Source organism: Colletotrichum siamense, assembly GCF_013390195.1.
Source record: "Colletotrichum siamense strain Cg363 chromosome Unknown KSG_Cg363_contig04, whole genome shotgun sequence".
NCBI classification, from domain to species: domain Eukaryota; kingdom Fungi; phylum Ascomycota; class Sordariomycetes; order Glomerellales; family Glomerellaceae; genus Colletotrichum; species Colletotrichum siamense.
Genome location: NW_023501017.1, coordinates 3098337 through 3119456, shown reverse-complemented (window position 1 = coordinate 3119456; position 21120 = coordinate 3098337). Strand labels below are relative to the sequence as shown.

The following is a 21120-nucleotide window of genomic DNA, read 5'->3' as shown; positions in this document are numbered from 1 at the left end:
CTTCGATATCGGGGTTTCGGCGAGAACCCAAGAGACCAATTATGCGTTGTCAAGAAACATGTCTGAGCCGTTTGGTGACGAGGCAATGGTCCCTTGGCTCCCACCACAAGCCCGTGTCCCGCAACAGACATCATACAGTCGGCGCTCGAGGTTGGCAGCCCTTCCTGTCGCCCTGTTTCGGTCAAGCCCCTTGGATGCCCGGCAGAGGCTGCGGCTCTCTCGCCATTGCAGATTGACGGCGTTGACTGCACGACATGTTCGCATGGTCGGATGGGTCTGCGGGTGCAAACGCCAGCAGCTACGATGTTGTCTCAGTCTCGCCAATTCACGACACTGCCAAGACCTCGTCATCCAAGTCAACACTTGTTTCCTCTCAAGTTTCGAGCCGAGCGGCAGATCAATCACGCACGGCGCCTCGCCAGTTTTCTCGGAAATATTCCCGACTGCTCGGAAACCAAAGTGGACAGTGAGCGCATTTCCTGATACGAATCTTGTCCTGACACAGGCTACCCGCTGCGATTTCCGGAGACGATGGAGTATGCACTCAACAGCCTCGATGCGTCAAATGCCTGCGGCAGAGTCTGGCAGTGTTCGTAGGGTTCTTGTTACCTAGGACAGCTTAGTTGTGGCTTTTCTAACTTTCAACGTTCGTTTCCATGGCTGAGGGGACTGCTTCTACGTTTCCAGTCAATCTGTGTGGGCGGCCTTTGTTCATTGCCTTGGTAAACGCCACCGTCGTTTCTCAGACGCCTAAACATCAAGGTTGTCAATAAGCATGCGGCTCAGAGGGATTTGCGGTGCATCAGAATGCATCTCAGGCAAGCAGACCGATTCACCTACTGATATACCATCAGACGAACTCTCCTTGCGGAGCTTACCGGTAAAAGGCCTCTTCCGCTACCGAGAAAGCCTTAATACCAAACGAATTCCCAGCGCGGCTGATAGTCCATTTGACTGCGGTTCACTTTGATCGGACGACATGGTCTGAATAGTCGTACGTCAAGGCTAACAAGGACTGAAGGATGCAGATGATATCTGCACCGTCAGCCACTAGTGAGGGGCAAAGCTGCTCTTGAACTTACTCCCACCAGACCGATTCCCTAATTTGGCAACTGCTTCGCCGCTTCTGCGGCCTCCAACAGGGGCCCTTTCAGCCCCCCGCATGCACCCATACGCTTAGATACGGATGCCAACGATGGTTGTCATTTCGGAATAATTCCAACAATGCCGGTGAAGACATGCTGTTGAACAATCAAAACGCCACAGATGCAGTGTTTTTTCAGCTCACTCCAATCAAGAAGCGGATACCGGCTTCAATGACGGGTTGCTGTCAACTTCAGGGGCTGAAATAGCCTGCTGCAAGAGGTCCTGTCGGCCAAAGATCGACTGGCGGAGATCAATCGGCGACACCTGCAGAGTCCCCAACCGGCGTCTTGCAAGCACGTGTGTCCCCAGCTCACGATTGGCTCGATTGGCTCGTCTGGCGTCGAACAAGTCGTTTCTGATGCTGCGGCTGCAAGGGGGGTTTAAGTGGTTGCAGCAACATGCCATTTGGTGGCCCACGAGCGGCTCCCATTGTCTCTGTGCAACTGAAAAGTACCAAAAACTCATTACATACATAGTACTCAACCGCGTACGCCCGAATTGACTTCTCACCACTTTCGCGAATTCCATGTCCGCCCGAGACGCCGCAGCATCACCCAAGACCTCGGTGGCAATGCTGAGTTTCCGCCCAGGACCAGGGCGTGAGGCCAGTCCCAACTCTGTTCCCAGTCGTTTGCGTCTGTGAACAGCAACACCCCTTTTTCACGTGTCTGGCATATCCCGTCCTTGTTCAATTCCCTGGCGCTTGCCAGAATCCGGATACGACCTCAACTCGCGCAACATGTGGACATGATGGGGATGGAGAAGGATGAGGGCCATCAGAACCACAAACTTGGAACCGAGGCCGTCCCCGGTCCATGCAGTACTCCGCCGTAGGGCAAGAATAAGCACGATCGTCTGCGTATCATGGCGGCCTGCCGCAAAGGGAGAGACGGTCTCTGCGGTGGCCGGCCCCGGGTACATATTGGCGGGGTCACCCAGTCGAGACGCATGAATTTGGGAGATTGCACACGCCCCCGATGCCTTTTGTTCTACTCGTGGCACACGCCGCTAAGAGAGAAAAAAAAAAAAAAGTGCTCTTTGGTCTTGCCCAAAAGATCTTCTTCCGGGATACCCGTCGAATCGAAACAACCGTAAAAGAAAGCGACAGGCGCGTGGTAAAGGTTTGAGTGTTATTCTTGGGTGAACCCGGGATGGCGTGGACGGCCTCCTCCGGCGAGAGGGGTAGCCGGCCTGGGTCTCCGACGCCGAGCTTTCGCCCGGCCGCCCGCCCGCATCCCCAGCCAGGTACCGTGCCGCCGTCGAAACGCTGTTGCAGCCCAACATATGGCATTCTTGACTTGACCACTCTTGTCACGCAGCTGGACGGCCTACCCCGATCGTCCAAACTCGTCCAGAGAGTCAGTCAGTCGCATTAACCGCCGTCAACCCAACTTTCGCAGACAAGCTGCCGCCGTTGTGTTTCCGTAGGCGCATATCAAGGTCCATGTCGATCATGTCGGAAGCCCTCTTACAGGACCACAGACGCGCAACACCTCTCCCATGAATTCAAAAGCCCAAAACATCCAAGCCCCCAGCTCGACCACCTTTGAAAGAGGAGAAGTAGAAAACACCTCAGAAAGGCACCCACATGGTGTTGAGGTACCACTGCCCTGCTTCATGCCTTATCCTTCGGTGACGGGTAACCGAAGCGAACAAGACCTGTATCTGTATATCCTCCGCGCAACTCCTACTTGCCGAACCCCGTCCTCGTCGTCGTCTACGAAGTATTAACCTCCCATCCTCACCGGGCAGGCCGGGTTCCTGGCTTGGCTCCATTAGTTTCGTTTGGTTCCTGGTCCGATGTCCTCGTTTACCCCTGGCTCTATCTATTTCCCGGCCATGACAGGCCTGCCGCCCACCCACTTGCCTACCTGCCGCGTCCTTTTCTGCCCGCATGAGAGGCGTGTCCGTCTACGCCCCCCTTTGGATCCTTGAGAGGACGCTCAACATCGTGGCTTCAACCCCCGTCGGCAGATGCCCGTTCCTGAACCATCCCCCTTTCGGGGGAGCAGAACGTCCCAAAGAGAAGGGGTCCCCGACTCCCCTGCCGTGCCCACATTCTCGGCCAACCAACATCTCCACCGATCTTCACATCGGCCATATCGGGGTGGAGGGGGAGGAAGGGCCCTCCGCCTTGCCCAGCTCCTCGTCATCACAACCCGGCCCTTTTCCCTTCCCCTCTCGCCCCGGTCTCGCATCCTTGTCCCCGGATCCCGCGAGAACTGCCATTGCCCACTCCAAACACTTTGCGCATGCCACCACGACGGACGCCACGAGCCAGTCAAAGCCCATCACCACGTCCTCTCTCGAACCCTAGCTAACCCATCAATATGTGCATACCCATCTAGCACATACCCCTGAACGAGCCACGCCGTTCCCAGCCAGCCCACACTCACAGAGAGGGGTGATGGCGGTGGTCCCCCCTTTTTCCTTCCATATGCTTCTCCCACGCCTTCGACCACAACCCGGGCGCCCACACATCATCGCGATTCACGTCCAGGATCGTTGGGGGGTTGTTTAGCACGCGCGGACTATGAGCGGGGGGGTTGCTGCGTTCAGTCCAGTCGAGCGAAGAGAGGGAAAGGGGAGTCATAGCTCGTGATGGGACCGCGGACTGCGTGCCGCCCGCCTGCGACTGCTCCTCCCGTGTGTGATCCTCTTCCTCCTGTGTTCTCTGGTCCCGCCGTCCACGGAATGTGGCACGGCCTCGTCAGCGTGTGTGCGGGAGGCCTACGTCAAGTGGCTCCTATATCGAACCTCTCGCTATGACGGTGCACGTGTGGTATTGAGTAGCCTTTCGAAAACTGTCTTCCCAAAACTACCATGACATTTCGGGAGTGTGGTCTAAGAACTGTCCAAAAGCGTAGATTATCACAAACGTCCACCACCAAGCGGGAAGTCTGTCTGAAATGACCGTGTGTTCCTCATTCTGCGGTTAAAAAGTGAAAAGAAAAATCTAACTACGTACTACTGCCCGCGGGTTCTTGCCAAATACGTAAACACAGTTTTTTCCCACCATCGTCATCGTCATTCGTCCCAGAGGACCTGACTGACTTGACTGACATGGGGGTGTTCCCTCCAAAAGCCCATTTTGCCCAACAATTCCCACCTACCCGCCCGGCCTACCGTCCCAAATTCGCCAGCGTGATATTTCCAGCCCAAAGAACTTTTGATTTCCCTAATTCTCTCTCTTGGAAGAGAGAAAACTGAAAAAAAGAAAAGTGTGCCCTTCCCGAATTCCACCTTTTCCTCCCCTTGATATCATATGGTATGTCCTCCTCAAACAAAAAAAATAGGTGACAGAAAGAAAAAAGAAGATCAGATACAAGAATCCAAAAAAAAAAAGAAGAAGAAACCCGGCAGAGATTTAACTATCTACGATTAGGGTGTGGAAGAGGAAAGTTTGGGGGGAAGCAAAGAATCGAAAAGATCAAACGGGGATGATGGAAAGGACTGAACTGAACTGAAGCATAAGTAACCGAAATCAAAAAAAGTCACACCAAGCACTGGACAAAAACTGGGGACCCCGCGTTTCCTCTTCCAACGGTTTGGTTTGGTTCGAAAAATGAAGCGTTGACAAAAACTGGGTTGAGACTCTGGCCATTATTTTTCTTCCTGCACTGCGTCGCGGCGTGGGTGTGTGGTGTTTGATGTGGCGAGTAATGTAGAAATGGTGTGATTTGGTGGTTGGTATTCCTCCTCTTATCGGGGCATAAAGTCGCATGAAATTCAGGAACAGACGTGGTCGAAGGAAAAAGGGAAGGGGGGAGAAAGAGATATTTCCAAGGTTGGTTGTTTCGATGGGAAGAGGTAAGTAGATTTGTTTTTCTGTGTTGGGTGTGTGATGGATGATGATGGTTGAATCGTCATGACATTCTCTTTCTCCTTCTTCTTGGGCCCATCGCGGCATGAAACTTTCCCTGGTCCTCCTCTTGTTCCTCCACATACAAACAAAGGTGTCACACACACACACACACACACAGAGAGAGAGAACCCCCAACATTTCCCGTGTTCCTCCCGAAAGGTATTTTTTCCCATGCCCAGTAGTCTATAAGATTTGAGAGTTTCGTTGAAGAAAAGCGTTTCGATTTCGTGAGGGTTAGGAAAGAAAAGAGGATGGAGAGATAGAAACCGCTGAGCAAAAGAAAAAGGGTTTGAGACGTTACTTTTTCTCGTGACGACGTTGTTTCGTGGGGAGATAAGGAAAAAAGGGTTTTTGTTACCACAGTGCGCGCGCTCTGCGGCGAGAGGGGGGGTAAAAGTCGAGACAACAAAGGAAAATTCTGAAACAGGAATAAGGTGGTATCAGTCGTGTATTTTTTGGAGGTTCGCGAAACACACACAAAATCATCTCAAGATCAGGAAGCAACAGACAGCAGAGCAGACTTAGATCATGCCGGGCATGCCTTCGAGCGGGTTGATGATGCCCCGTTGTTGGGCTTGCATCTGGCCTTGGCTCATCTGGGGCATCGGCGGCACCTGTTGAAGGTGTTGCTGCTGGTGCTGGTGCTGGTGTTGCTGTTGCTGTTGCTGCTGCATCTGCGCGGGTGTCGGCGTGCTCGTGACCGAGGCGGCTGACTGCGGCGTGATGGGCGTCTGCTGAGGCATCGGGGGAGCCTGACCAGGTTCAACCTTTGGCTTGGCCATTTGCGACGCTGCCAGGTTGCGGTTGTGGCTGCTCTCACGACGACGCTTGGGGGCGTCCTTGATCTTGGGATGAGTGTGGCACTAGACACGAATTAGTTGGCCGGTCTTGACGCAGAGAGGACAGACAAATTTACCTTGTACGCGTGTCTGAACCATGTAGTACCCTTCTTCTTGCTGCTCACCAACGCAATCCAGTCGTTGCAGCTGCCGCAGAGTCCTTCCCACACGTCGGGGTTGCCGTCCATCCGCCTGGTTTCTTGCGGCTCCTGGAACGGGTTGCCCGTGGCGGCGGAGATGCCGTGGGTGAATGACTTGTCGTACCAGAAGGCAGAGTTCTTGAGCACCAGCCAGCGGCCGGGCTTGCAGATGCCGCACCATCCCTCACGTTTGTTGCCGTGGCCGCGAACCCATCTGGGCGTGTACAGGTCGCCCTCGAATCTCAGCTCCTGCTCGTGGGGGACGAGATCAGGGTCGGACGGGTTCATGTCCTCAGGAGGCGGCGGGACCTGCTCCTCGTGAAGGGAGGCGTACAAGTCGGGCGGGTCAGACAGATCGGTGTAGTGGCTGTGAAGAGAGTGCGGGTCGGCGTTGCTCTGCAGCATGCGGAAGAGCCCGTGAGACAGCAGCGGCGGCGGCGCCTCGAAGTGATGAGCGTCGGGGTGCGGGAAGCCGTTTGATGGCAGTTGAGACGGGAGAAGCATGCTGTTCATGCTGTTTCTCTGGAACTGCGGCGGGCCGGCCATCATGAACGGGTGCTGTTGGGCTGCTTGCAGGTTGGTGAAGTTCAGAGGGACCTGGTTGTGCTGGATCGTCGGCGACGAGTGTCTGGAGGACATGCGCTGGTGGGCACCGAAGGCGTCGTGGCCGGGGTGGAAGACGAACGGGGTTTGGCGGCGGTTCTGCTGGGTTCCGTATGATCCAGTCGACCATCTCTTGGTGGTTCCTCGCTCAACGCTGTACGGGGCAGATCGCATGCCCGGTCGGGGTGACGGGGAGGCTCGGCCGCGGCTCTGGGTCCTGACAAGTTCAGATCGGCTTTGAGGCGTCATTCGTGGGGACGCCACGGGCGACAATTGAGTCGACGACATCAATGAGTTGCGGTTAGACGGCGGCGGATAGTCTGAGCTGAATGATGGCGCCTCCGATAGAGCGGCGGAGAAGTCCTCGTACGACGGCATGTCTGAGAGGGCGCCCGATGTCGACATGGTGAACGAAGATCCTGACATGCGTCTCGGGTTGGGACCGCAGTCGAAGTTGAACTCGCTGTCTGTCTGCTGTCCGTATCTCAAGTCGAGGACGGGAATGGCCTCGTCGGTTGTGTAAGCCTGTCCAATCATCTCCGTGTCCAACCCATGGAACTCAAAGTTGTCTTCACATGGCTTCTGTTGCCAGGCTGCATCATCATTAGCACGAGAGGGGTCAACCTCTGATGGACCGACTCACTGTTCTCCATTGTGGTGACGGGATAGAAGTCTTGTTGATGGACCGAGACGGGACGGGACATGGCGTCGCTGGGGGTCTGCTGCATGGGAAGAGGCGATGAGTCCCACGATGGGAGTGTGCCGTAGTCGTCGCTCATACTGTAAGAGAAGCCCTCGTGGATGGTCGCAGGCCTGGGCCGCATGCCTTGAGATGTCGGGGTCGTCCATACTCCAGCGGGTGCTCCCACGCCCTCTTGTTTGACGGGCATATCATTACCGTTCATGTTGATGATGGGCGTTGTGCGTGGCGGGACGTCTCTTCTGAACTTGTTGTTTGGGTTGAAGGTGAAGGAAGGTGTGTGTATTTGTTGCCGACTAAATTGTACTTGTAAGTCATGTATGTCGGAGGCATGCAGGGACGGGATGGGGCCTACAGCTGTGCCTGACCAGAGTCCATGGTGCTTAGACAGGAACAAGACAAGGGAGCGTGCGGTTAATCAATTATCGGGTTGATGCTGAACGGGGGACGGTGGGTTGTTAGCATTGATCCTCGGACGAGGGACTACCAAGGGTGGCAGTTGTATCTGACGGCAGTCGGGGGGGTCCACACTGCCCACGTATCGACGAGCGCGATCCGACAGGCCGAAAGAGGGCTTCCATGGAACTTACTTGGAAGAAATCTGGCGCAGTGGCCAACCTGGGCGGAGAGACACAAAATAATCTCCGGACCGGGCGAGTAATGGAATGGCCACTGAGTGGTTGTTTGTTGGGATCCGTTCAGAACGCGTAGATTTTCTTCGTCTCCTTCCCTTCTAGGCTCCTCTCTCTTTCTGTTCCGTCCCCTTGGTTTCCTTTCCGGACTCTTCCTCGCACGCGGGTGGATGGCGATGAGCGTTAGGGACAGCGGGTCCTCGCGATGAGGCTAGTGGTTGTTGTTGACGGTAGGGATTCCCGTCCTCAACTAGACTTGTCTGTGGGTGTGTGTATGTGTGATGAGTGAGTAAGTGCTGGTTGGTGTGTGATCGGTATTTGGGTATATATGTATGTATGCGAGTAATTCCTCAAAGGCGAGTGAGCAGTGTAAGGAGCGTCGTGAGTTTGCGGCAGTCACCAGCAACTCGTTTGAATGCTTCAATGTGCGTTGAGGATGAGGATGAGAGCGCGTTAGCTGGCTAGCGGTTCCTGGCAGGATGAAGAGAGCCAGCTCCCGGAGAGTAGGTATTATAGATGCGAAGAGGTAGTAGCCCCCCTCGAAAAGGAAAAAAATATTATAGGTAACAAGGCTCGAAAAAGGAGTGACTAGCAATGGGAATCATGGGCAGTGAGGCCTTGGTAAGTGGGACGCAAAAGGAGAGCAAAAAGAAGGCAAGACGAGGGGCGGTGCAGAGGATCCTGGAGGTATAAAAGAAGTAGTGTGGAAAAAGAAGCATCATCCATGGACAGACCAATAGGTCTGCACGGTCAGGTTCGGAACGTCGGTTGGAGCTAAGCCGGATTCCCTGATACAAACCTCTTCCTGTCTGTGAACTTGGGGGCAGAGGCAGGCGTGCGAGAAAGAGCTTGGCCGGGCTCACCAAGAGGACAGGACTGGCAGGGGGTAGACTTTTGGTGGTGGACAAGGTAACATCTGTTCGTCGATGTGGATGTGTGGGAGTGAGATGCCGATGAACCAGGGACAGGCCTACCGCCAGCTGTTTTTGGAAGACGGGGGACAAGGATCTAAGGCGCCGACAAGGCTATACCTAGCTCATGGATGTGTGTGTTCATAAACTAAGGCCAGGTAGATTGAGAGGTAGGGCAGTACATGGCACGAACTCGGGGCCGTCAATTGGCGTGATGGGTAATTGTCACTTGAGCGAGAGAAAGCGAGAGAGAGTCCGGATAGACCAGAGAGTATCATGGTAAGAGGGACTGAGAGGAGGAAGGGCTGATGGTGGTGTGGGGAGTCCGAGGGACTGAGAGCCCATAGAAGGAGGGGGTAGGGGAGTGCAAGACTGGGAGACTTGAGAGCAACGACAACCCATGAAAAGATTAACCGCTCAACCAGTCAGAGACAAGAAAAGGATGGGATGGAGGGAAAAGGGCAGAAGGCAAAAAGAGGGAGTACCTTTCCGAACGGAGTGCAACTTGCACCTGAGAAAGTCACTTGGTTCTGGAGCTCATCCATCCACACTTCTTTTCCATACGGATACACCTGGCATACCTTGTCAGAAACACCCTCCCCCTTCTAGACCTTTTAGCCCCCCTCCCCGTCCCCGTTCACTCGCCATATTTTTTTTTCTGAGCAGTCTACTATGGCAGCGGCGGTGCAGGTGTGGGTTTGTAGCAAAGAAATTCGAAGTGACGAAATACAGGACCATACTTGGACGGACGAGCCACACCCACTCTATCGCCCTGTATCGTCGATAGCCGCACTTGACGTATGATGATTGCTGTGCTATGTAAGGGCCTTTTCGGTGGTCTCCGACCAGGGCCATCAGGGCTGAGATTTGGCGAGGACCCTAGCGATCCGAAGGAAATAGTTCCCGAGGAGGTGGCTTGTCTCATCCCATACGCCCACATGTGGCGACATGGCTCCAGAGCGGAAGGCCAGCGAAGGGTGACTTGGGGCCCATCGGGGAGGTAGAAGTGAGGCATCGGGGACGGGTCATGGTTAGTCACCTGCGGCCGACGGCCGGCAACTGCGACTGTGGTTAGAAAGCGAGAGCGCTGGGAAATGGGTATCGAAGTGGGCGCCGGAGCCGAAACCAAGGCGACTGGCCTGGCGTGTCGTGATGGGGGGGTGTTTTGTTGTTGTTGTTGCTGGTCTGGTCGTGTGCTATTGTTTCCCCCTTCCCTCTCGTCTCTTCGTGCGGACAGGTTTTGCGTTCCAACTCTTTCGCGGCGGAAACCAAGCAAGAGCCAGGGTTCACGGACGAACCTCAGTCAAGTATCGAAATGATACGATACGACTTGTCTGGAGTGTCAGTAGGCCGAGAACGGCACGTCTGCAAGGTAAATCCGCCGCAGGCCCAGTACCCGTCCCAGGCCAATGGGGCATGGGGGCCATGGGGAGGGGCCTCGGGCAATGTCTGTGTAGCAGCTGGTGTGGATGCAGGTGCTGCGTCAAGGTACATGGCACCGTCCCTGGGGAGGTAGAGACGTCGAGATTTTTTGAGTCGAGTGTTAAGGTACGGCGTACCCACGAGTCCCCAGGGCCAATCAGGCTTCGGGTACGAAGATCACGAACGAGAGTGTTTGGCAAGAGAATCCTGACGTCGGGCTCTTGTTTTGGCAGCGACAGCGGAGCAGGGATGTCTCCTGTGCCTGTTTTGTCAGATCCCTGGTTCCCCACATGATGAACCTGGAATCCTATCCTTTCCAGCAGATCCGCCCTCGGGCTTCTTTTTCCTGTTCGGCCGTTGTGCCAATAACGAGCACCGGAAGAACAGGCATAAAGCAGCACAGATGTGCGTCCATGTAGCTAGGCGGCTTAGGTTGGTGTCGATGCACCGTATGTCAGTAATCAGATAACAGATGCGGATTGGCAGCGGCAGCTGATGGGGAGCTGAAGTCTGTTTGCTTGTTGCTTGAACTTGACAGGTGATTAGCTCGAGGTCAGGTAGCTTGGCGTAGCTTAATGTGAGGTAGGCTAGGTGGCCGCAGTATGCAGAAAGAAGCAAGTGCAGGACAGGAGCGAGCACAGCTGGAGATCGGAGAAATTGTGTGAGTGTGAACGAAGGTGAGCGAGGAAGGGTCTGCTGTGAATGAATGTGAGTGGACGACAGTCTGTTCGTCTCTCCAGGCCCATCAACTCTGGGTCGTCTGGCATCGTTCCGGAGCTGCAGGGGAATCATGGGCGGAGTGTTGCCGAGAGGAGGGAGAGGCTAGCGACAGAGGCTAGAGCCTCGGGACCATGTGGATGAGGGGGTCAGACGAAGTAGTTCCAGGTCCAGCTCCAGCTCCAGTTTCCAGGCCAGTCGATTGGGGACCTGTTGGGAACCTGAAGCGATGCATCGAAGAATTGGAATCTTTTGCCCTGTCTGGCCGGGATAATGAGTGGGTTCGATGCTGACCGGACATGGTGTGAAAAGATGGGTTCCGGTGAGCAATGTGCTGAGGTTAGTTTAGCCAGCCAGCAGCAGAAGCAGCACGAGCCGAGAACGACTGGCAGGATGCCCAAGTGTCCACGCGACAGGCATCGTGTCTCCAGCAAGCCGACACGACGGTGCGCAGAAAACCGTGCGATGGCGGAGAGGAGAGACCAGACCATGCAGGCTTTCCAGATGAGAGGTGGTGACGGGAGACGGAAGCGATGGACGGGAGATGAGAGACGGCGGGGACATGATGGGAGGGAGGGCGCGACTTCAGGAGCAGCACCTGAACCAGACCCAGAACCAGAACCAGAACCAACCCCAACCGCTATGGGAGTACTTTGATCGCTGATGGTGCATCGTATCGTCTGAGCCAGAGGCCGAACGCCAGAGAATAAAAAAAAAAAATGGTCAAATATCATAGTGATGGAGGGTATATGGCGCGCAATGATGGGGCCGGCCGCGGTCGACGTCGTTGGTGGGCGGGAGATGGTGGTGCTCGTGGCACGGAGCAGGCACGTTTGAAGTTGACTTTGAGCTGGCTGGCGGCGCATTCTGATTTGTCGCTGAGGTAAGCATCTGCAGGGGGCAGATCAGGGAGTCGCGGGTGTGTGGGTGGGTGGGTGTCGTTGGATGCACCGTCTGTCGTGTCTTGGTGCCATGCCAGACCAAGGTTCCTGCAGATGCTACGCAGTCCATGTTCTTTGCACCACCTAACGTGCCTTACTGCGAGAAGTACCTGGCTGTACCTCGCCAGGTACGCCGTAGTGGTGGCATCGCCGCGCGAGTGGTGTGGGTTGCGTTGTGCGTGCCTTGCAGTCCGTCGTGTTGGCGTCTCCTGTCTGACCTTCCAGGGTGTGCCGCCGCTGTAGTCATACCCCAAGTCGCCTTGTACCTCATGTACCTCCTCCATCTGACACCTACCGACAGTGACCAACACGGCCTCAGTCATCGCGACTGCACCTCGTCGCTCGACTTCGGCTTGCCATGCGTCTTGTCTTGTGTGTGCCTTGACTCTGTCATCGACTCTGCCTACACTGCACACCTGCATTGGACAAGTCAATCGATCTCGTGCAGTTCCTCGATGCCACTCCCGAATCGCTGCTCTCATCTTTTGCATAAGTCCCAACTATGTTGATGATCTTGACGTGCCTCATCCGAGGCTTGCTCGCCTCGTCTTCGGACCCTTGGCATCTCCTCCTCGTCCATCCTTTCCACCCGGCCTACTGCAAAGTAGTCCAGTCCACTGAGTCTTGTCGACTCCAGTCGACTCGGGCAGGTCCAGGCGTCGCCGCGGTCCTGATTCCACTTCTTCCACAGTGCTGTTCTTCACACGACCATGGCCATGAACCAGTCGTGGCAGAGACAATGGAGCCTGTGGCCGACCCGTACGAAAGACTTTCCTAGGCCCTGATAGTGGAACCTTTCCCTACTTTTTTTTTCTTTTCCTCTTTCTCCCTGGTCCTGTACAGCGTGTCGAGTCCTGTCCTGTACCCGCTGACTCGCGCCGTGACTCGCTGGATTTGGGTCCAGCCTACTGCAGGTCTGCAAGTCCATCGTAGACGCGGGGGCAGTGCCAGGGGGCTTGCAGGGGCTCGGGCTGTCTCAGATCTGTCGCAGAACAACACACCCTTGTCTCGCTTCAACCCTTCGACCGGGTTGACCGTTGACCCTAGTCCGCCGAGTCTTTGCCGTCGCCGTCACTCACTCATCCCGCGCGCTATTCTTTCCTTCTGCCGTCCAACTAATCGCTCCGGTGCGCTGTCGCCCTCTGTTGTCTGCCTGGTGCCATACCGGGTGAAGTACTTTATGGGATGTGTGTGTTTTTGCCTGTCATTCTCAGTCATCTTCTGGCCACCCAATAACTCATGAGTGAGCCAGAAATCGGCTCAGTGACAGTCAGTTCACCTCCTAGACTCCCGCAATGCATGTGGTAGCCTAAGCTTCACCTCATCACTCAGTCCCACCTGTCTACATGTAGGCCCAGAAGGCCTTGCGCCTGTCTAGCCTGCAGCTGCCAGCCTCAACTGCGTATGGGCTAACAATATCTTCGGTCTCGCTCGCATATCGAGTCTCGCAGTGGCCGCCATGCCAGAGCTGCTATCCAAACACCCTCTAAGCCGTCAGTTGGTCTGGTCCAATCTTGCCGTCGTGAGCCTGTGTGCGTTCATCTCCATCTTATCCGCCTTCGCAGATGCTGCCAGAAAAACTCAAGTCCTTGGCCCCAATTCAAATCAAGATCGGTCTGCGGCGTGAGTAAATCAAATACTACCCCGCACACCTTCTGGCGTTTGGGGCTCTTGTATGAGACGTGAGACTGGTCCGCAACTGGCCAGTTCCAGACGGCACCCCAAGGTCGACATCAAACCGGATTCTCTAACCAAGAAGCCAGCTGTCCTCTAGATCGTGTGTCCTCCGGCTGCTTATTCACCACCTCGTTGTCGTCGCAACCTTAACCTTCCTCTTCCGTGGAGGCCAGCTGGTCCGGTTTGGCTCTTGCGCCAGGAGGGTTCACTCGTGGTGACGATCCAACGAATCCGGCCTCGCGACTGGTTACCCCTCCCCCTCCCCCTCCTCCTCCTTCGCCGAAGCCCCGCGTTCCCGTCCCTTGACGCGCCTGAGGCGAGCCGCGGCCACCTCGTCTTCCGCACAATGTGATTCGCCCCCTCGTCTACTCTGTACTGATCCAGAATTGTGCCACGATGGGCCCATGTGGGCTAGTTGTCCGGAGCCACATTCGAAAGCTGAAAACTGGCTGAAAGTCGACATCATCAACCCATCGGGAAAAAGCAACTTCCTCTCCTAAAAACAGAGAAAACTGCCAGAAAAAGCCCAATCATTCAGCGACCGACCAGCCACTTGGCGGCAATAACACGCGTCATGTTAATGCCTCCAGGCTCTGGCTTCCATTTGTGTGCCTGGGTCGTTGGTGGAGTGTCGTTTGGCATATAATACAAATCCGCTATAGCTCTGGCGGACATGGGCACCTTGACAAATGCCAGAAGTCACTAGCCTATGAGGTTCGTCGGCTCCCGCCATCACATCCTGGATAGCGGGCGCGGCTTCACGCCTCGGGGGCCGCTATCCCACGGAATGTACACGCGTAAAGTGGTTCCCGTCCTCCATCGTCACCAACAGGAACAATCCGTATGTTGTTAAAGCTTGTTGAGCCTATCCGTTGGCGACAAACAAGCCACTGCGAGAACTGAGGTGGCGCTAACCACGCACATCTTCAATCCGTCAAAAACTCTCTCATAGGGCTCTGTGTGTTGTCCAGCGTTAGTGAAACTTAGCGTTGCTTTCCTACTCAGGATATCGGTCGCGGACTTCCGTCTAGACGCCGTCACACGCCACGAGATAAGTTTGACGACACAATCCTCTCGATAGATCAGATTCGTAGGTGGGAAAGCTGCTCGGCAGGTCTTGCCTTGACCTCTTCGTCTGTGCGAGAATACCACGTCTCGCGCCGGTGGCCTCCCTCAGCTTGCGGTCTCCGCTGGTTAGCTTCTACCGAGCCTTCGATGAGTTGTTCTGTGGGTCTGGCGGGCTGGCCGCTGACAGGGACTGGCCGTGTTGCTTGCATGACAACCTCGGACGTTTTGGGAAATTACGCCAACTCTCCAGCCGTGGCCGCTGTCTATAAATCGGCTCTTATGGAGATCACAGACCAATGATGACGCGACCCTTCCCCGCCATCGATTGCTAGTCGAGTCGGCTCGATAGTGGGCAGCCTACATCAGGCGGATCAATGGGGGAGGGAGGCTGACAAGATCCCATCGACAGCCGCCAGGAGAAAGGGGCCAAACAGGGTAGCGATGAACTCTGTGGTGCGCTATGTTAGTAGACGTTTTATCAACTGATGTGTTTGATGTTTACCATAGTCCGAGCCAGGCCGACGCCCTCACGGGACGGTGGGAAATGACTGGCTCGACAGGATTAGAAGTTTCCCCTGGCTGCGCATCGTATTAGTGTAACTTGACGCAAGGAATAGGAGCCGCAAATAGCCTGCCGCGGATGCTATAGTTTACGCGGCTTTTCGCTCTTGGACGCGCTCTCGCCAGATCGTGACCTAGGCTGGTATCGGGGTTTGAGGGTAAAAAGGAACTTCGGTAGAACCACCTCAAAGTGGGTTTAGAAAGACTTCGTAGCGAAGGTGAGCGAGCGATGAGGCGCTAAAGTTGATGCGAGAGCCTATGATGGATCAACCTGGAGCGTTCGTGACTAGGGATGAGGGCCACATGGCTAGGCATCTGATGCTTGATGTTGGCGACTGACAAGATACCGCCAGCTATACCTGGGCGAGCAGATTGAAGTGCGGTGGCAGTGGCCGATTGCTAGCCTTGAAAGCGATTCTTGGTCAGTTTCACAACATGGCGACTGTCAGACCGAGAAAGCGACATCCTCTTATTTGACAAAGAGGCATTGATTAACATTCAGCCCGTAAGTGCTGTTCTAGTCTTTATTGATTCTTCGCCAAACCTCTTGCTCCGCTGCGGCCAGTGAACCGCCAGCAGCAGCAGCCCACTTCTTTGCCGTGTCCCAGACACCTTCGTCCGACTGGGCGAGGGAACCTCTCTCCGCCGCCGATGCTACCGCGGCATTGTGAGCAGCTCGCTGGTGGCTGGAGAATTCAGACGCACCAACGTTTTGCTGGTATCCTGGCGGGTGTTCAAGGCTAGAAGCAGGATCGACTCCTAGCGGGATGGGTTGCGGACCAGTCATCTGAGGTCCATTAGCAGCGGTGGTAGACGTGGAAGACCCTCGCTGGGCAGACATGGTTGGAGGAGGAATGGCCATCTGAGGAGGGTAAGGAACGGTGGCCTGAGTTGCGGGCGTCGGGGCTGGAGGTTGGTAGGCCTCGCCCGCCTTCGGAGGCGGAGGCAGGGTCGACTTGTTGGCTGCCACGGGGACAGGAACTGCACCTGGCTGGGGCGGCGGCGGATGGTTGACATCATCCGTGGTGGTAGTTGGAGTTGGCCGCGGGATGGGATATGCTTGCGCCGACGCTGTCTGAACAGGGAGAGATGGGGCGGCACCAGGCTGTGCCGGCGGGTATGGCTGCTGGCGGGTGGATGATGGGGTTGCGCCGACTTGACCTTGGGATAGTCCAGCAGCGTTATTGGAGATGCCGTTGGCGTTGTCGGCGCTGGCGTTGTTGGCCTGTGCCGCCTCGGTCTGCGGAGTCGGTCCCGAAGCCTTGGAGGCGTTGATTGGGCTTTCGCTGTGGATTTGGATGGGAGGCATAGTTGGTGATGGTTGACCTCTTGGCCAAGGTGTGAGAGGAACGAAGCTGTGGGGTTGGTCTTGGGCGTGAGTGCGGGCAAGGGAGGTACTGCAGCGTGAAGACACAGAATGGCGCGTGAGAGTGTCAAGGAGGGTTTAAGTTGCTGGCTTCAGCGAGATCATGACCGTCCTTGCACAATGCGTCTCTGAAATCGGCTCGGAGTCATGAAGCAGACGTGGCACGCTGTGTGGTTTCCTCTGTGGCAGGCGAAACCTTACGTGACGACGTCATTGCTCTGGTGGTTGGGGCGTTGTCACCTGACCCGAGCGGCCACCCTCTTCCCCCAACTGCCGCCGGTGAAGGCAGCAGCAGACCTGAGCTGCAAGGCACCCGGGCAGCACCTGCGGCTTGCTTCGTACCTTACCTCGGTGGCACGCAAGCTCCTGGAGTCCTGGAGTCCTGGGCGGTACCTGCCTCGGGGTCGGGGCCGTGACCTGTTCCTGCCTCGGGAACGTTGGCTTGTTGTCATGTCCGGAGAAGGAAGTTGCTTCGGGGAGCATGGGGCGCTGAACGACGGCAACGACGATGACAGACAACAACCAACAACAAAAGAGACAGCGGCATAAACAGAGGCCCGCAGACTTCAGGCGCTAGAGTACCAGAAAGGCAGCTGCTGATTGTCACCTTGACAAGGCCATCATGCCCAAGACGGGAAATGGAAATGTTGGATGTGAGGTGTCTCTATCTTCCTCAAAATCACTCACCTCAACAGACCGGCCTGGTGCACTTGCGCGCTGGCAAACTTGGAGGTGGACGGAGCTCCCACCGAGAGTTCCCGGGACATGCTGGCCACGAGGTTTCTCGTTTGCACTTTGATTCGGCGGGAGCTGTTGTGTCAAGTTCATCCACTCGGTCGCTGCTCAATGCAAACAAGCAACAGTCAACTTAAGCTGTAAAGCATGGAGCGGGCAGGCCAGATACGCATCCAAGGCCGAACCAGGTGGCCAGAAGTGAAGCTCATGACCAATGGTTTGCTGCCCAACTGAAGCCGCAAGACGGCCTTCTCCCGGGAGGTGCTTGGACCGCGTTGAGTCGCCAAAAACTAAGCTTCTTTCCCTACCCAACTGAGGTAGGGAAGGAGCGGAATCGTGTCATTCTCGTCTTGATCTCAACTGTGTCCAGCTGTGCACGCCATGCAGCGACACCACAAGGATCACTCGCTGGTAGTCGTGAAGCCGTAGCCATTCGAGTCGCCGCCACTGTGAATTTCGCGAGCCGTGCCAAGAGCTCCGCTTCTGCCGTAGAGTTGACTGAATGTGGAGGCACGCAATGCAATGTGTTGATGCCTCATTCCTGTGGGTTTGACAAAGATCTGTGCGGAAGACTGGCGGGTATTGTCTGAGGAAGAGCAGCCGTATACTCATGGTAGATTCGGAGACTCAAAAGCCTTACTCGGTCCCGACTCGTTCGTCTGATGATTATGTAAGTCATCCAGGAGGAGCGGACCAGGGTAAACATTTGTCCGAGACAGAGATACGCTATACCCAGTTTGATCTAGCTCCTTAAGCACAGGCCAGCGGGCTGGCTCTCCAGAGCACGATGGTTGGTAGCTGCGGCAGGCTGAGAGTCGCGAATCCTTGAGGCTGGCGATTTGGAACTGTTCCCCCAATTGGAGTTCATGTCAGCAGCGCCAATTCCCTATCTGGTTCCAGACGTTAGGTGAAACATCAAAATATGGTAGGGAAAGTCAGTGAGAGGGTTCTCCTTCGGGAGGGTGAGTAGCCTCGATCCGTCTGTTCGAAGCATCGAAGCTGACCGCAACGCGCAGGCCTGGAGAGAACCGACAATGGCATGAAGCAGACAAGCTGGCCAGATGTCACGCCCATCAACCAGAAGAACTATTACACGTACGTTCATTCCTGAACCACGATTCCAGCGCCAGGCGCATCGATGCTGATACATACTTGAACGGCAGGGATTATATGAAGCGCGATGATCAGATTCTTGCTCTGCGACTCCAGGGCGATGCCACTCGCGATAGAATCGTGCAGGCAGCGAAGGATAGAGACCGCGCTCTTGCTCAAAGCGGTCGCGCTGAGGTACCCCTCGTCATTCCCGAGCTTCAACCTGAGGAGGCGCCCGGCGATGCTGCCGTAGGCTTGGATCCCTCTAAGGTCATCGTCATCCATCCCGGAAGCCAGAACCTCCGCATTGGTTTCGCCAGCGATGCTCTTCCCAAATCGATCCCGATGACACTTGCGACCAAGTTTCCTCAAACCGAGGCTGAGATGCACGAGGCGCTTCCCCGACGACAGTTCGAAGCGAAGACACAAGACCAACAATACGGGGAAGAGTGGTCCAAGAAGTACGCGAAGATGAGCAACGATCTCAAACTCGACATGCGCGCAAACAAGCGCAAGGTTTTGCCAAACTCAAAGGAGTTGGTGTTGAACTACAATCGCCGTACCGAGCCTGAAATTATCCAAACACATAACGACCCCTTGCAAATCGACTGGACCGATGTCAACGACTTGGAAGACCCCAAGTCTTCTGCCTCCTGCTTCATCGGAAATCAGGCGCAGAGAGTTCCAGACGACTCTCAGCCGAAGTTCAAGCTGTGGTGGCCATTACAACACGGAGTTCTCAACGAAGACGACTACACTAACGCGGAACATCTGTTCGACGATTTCGAGACTCTGCTAGACAAGGCTATCAGACAGGAACTTGGACTCACCAAGAACAGCACGTGGAGACAGTACAGCTGCGTTTTTGTTATACCTGACCTCTACGACAAGAAGTATGTCGAGCAGGTGCTCAGGTCTTGCATGACCTGGTTCGAGTTCAACCGCATCTGCTTCATCCAGGAGAGTATGGCCGCTACCTTTGGCGCCGGATATACACAGGCCTGTGTCGTCGACGTTGGAGCCCAAAAGACCTCAATTACGTGTGTCGAAGACGGTCTTTGCGTGGAAGACTCCCGCATCAACATGAAATACGGCGGTTGGGACGTAACGGAGACATTCGTCAAGATGCTTCTGTACGACAACTTCCCTTACCAGGATATCAACTTGCGAAGAAGATATGACTTCCAGTTGGCCGAAGAGCTTAAGATTAAGCACTGCACCATGTCGCAAGCAGACATCTCGGTTCAACTATACCAGTTCCACTTGCGAGCCCCGAATCAGCCCACGCACAAATACCAATTCAAGACATACGACGAAGTCATTCTCGCCCCCATGGGCTTCTACGACCCATCCATCTTCGACAACAGCACGAAGCTGAGGAGCAGGCGCAAGCTCATTGATAGGTCCTACAACGCTTATGACGTTGATATTCCGGATGACCCAACGTCTGCGGCACAATTTGCGATCCTCGCTCATGTCAAGCCATCGTTGAACGCAGCGCCAACAAACGGCTTCACTCAGTCCCAACCCGATGTTTCCACGCCTGTCAAGGAGAAGCTGCAGCCGTTCGACTTCCTCAAGCGCGACAATGGCATCAACGGCACGCCGTCAGGCTCTAATGCCCCGTCGCCCGCCCCGGAAGGAATCAGCACCCCTGTATCAGCACCGTTCATTTTCGGAGCCAACAAAGAGGGTGCCAACGGAGGCAGTCCTGCTCCGCCTGTACGGAACGGCGGTACCCCAGGGCCGAATGGTACTGTGCCGCCGCAACCACCGGCCGGCATGTTTGTTGATTCAGCGGCGCGCAGCGCGAAGGCGCAGGCCGTTGAACGCGATGCTGTTCTGCCACATGCGCCGCTTGACATTGCCATTCTCACGAGCATTAACAATGCCGCGAAGGGTGACGACAAGAAACTGCGAGACTACCTTGGCAGTATCATGGTCATCGGCGGAGGTTCCAAAACGCCACAGTTCACCGTAGTCCTGGAGGAAAAGCTCAAGGCACGAAGGCCTGACCTTTTCGACCGCATCCTCGTCAGCAGGAGTGCCAGAGACATGGATGAGCAGGTTGTCACTTGGAAGGGGGCCAGTGTCTTTGCCAAGCTCCCCGCCAACGATTCTTGGGTCACTCCGTTCGAGTTTGAGCGACTTGGAGCTCGTGTGCTACATCACAAGGTGCTCTGGGCTTGGTAGATGGGTTAAGGACGGATGCGCCGTGATAAAAGGAACGGTTTGGAACAGCAACGGAGTCAGGGATCCAGCAGGTTTAGTCCATTACTGGCATTTTAGGAGGCAAGGTGTCGAAGATTGCCTGCACCGTAGGCGTTGGGCGTAGTAATGAATTATACGGGAGCCACAGCTTGGGGTAAGTTCTGTAGCCAGGCAAATCAGATACAATGCCCGGCTATCGCAAGAAACGGGTCAGACGTCAAAACACAAAAGTCCGTTGTCGCACTATACCATCAGTCAGCATGCTAGCGATGTCTAAGTGCCGTAGCCGCTGTCGGCGATTCAGGACTCCGAGCTCCAGCGGGTGTCCGGTCGAGTGCGTAATAAGATGGGTACGGTGAGAGTTCCATGTGCGGGCTTATGTAAGGCGGCTCGCCCGGGAAGCAGGGACCTTAGGTGTATGATGCTCACCTGTCCCGCACCCGCAAGCGCAGCTACCCACCCACCTTCTCTGCTAACTCACTCTCTCCCTTGTG

The 21120-nt window shown here is 55.4% G+C and overlaps 3 protein-coding genes across 3 annotated transcripts; 1 reads left to right on the top strand and 2 right to left on the bottom strand.

Annotated features, from left to right (window-relative positions):
- Positions 1-5532: 5532 nt before the first annotated feature.
- meu26 (Meiotic expression up-regulated protein 26) lies at positions 5533-7671 on the bottom strand (the record flags this gene model as incomplete). The annotated part of the gene is made up of 4 exons (XM_036638593.1): positions 5533-5874; positions 5928-7186; positions 7237-7589; positions 7649-7671. The coding sequence occupies 4 exons, from the start codon at positions 7669-7671 to the stop codon at positions 5533-5535; spliced, it is 1977 nt and encodes a 658-aa protein (XP_036496529.1).
- Positions 7672-15739: 8068 nt separating this feature from the next.
- On the bottom strand, positions 15740-16531 carry CGCS363_v006743 (uncharacterized protein; the record flags this gene model as incomplete). The annotated part of the gene is made up of 1 exon (XM_036638592.1): positions 15740-16531. One exon carries the CDS (start codon positions 16529-16531, stop codon positions 15740-15742), a length of 792 nt encoding a protein of 263 aa, XP_036496733.1.
- Positions 16532-18245: 1714 nt separating this feature from the next.
- CGCS363_v006742 (putative actin-related protein 8) lies at positions 18246-20608 on the top strand (the record flags this gene model as incomplete). Its single annotated transcript, XM_036638591.1, has 3 exons — positions 18246-18285; positions 18340-18418; positions 18487-20608. 3 exons carry the CDS (start codon positions 18246-18248, stop codon positions 20606-20608), a joined length of 2241 nt encoding a protein of 746 aa, XP_036496185.1.
- Positions 20609-21120: the final 512 nt, after the last annotated feature.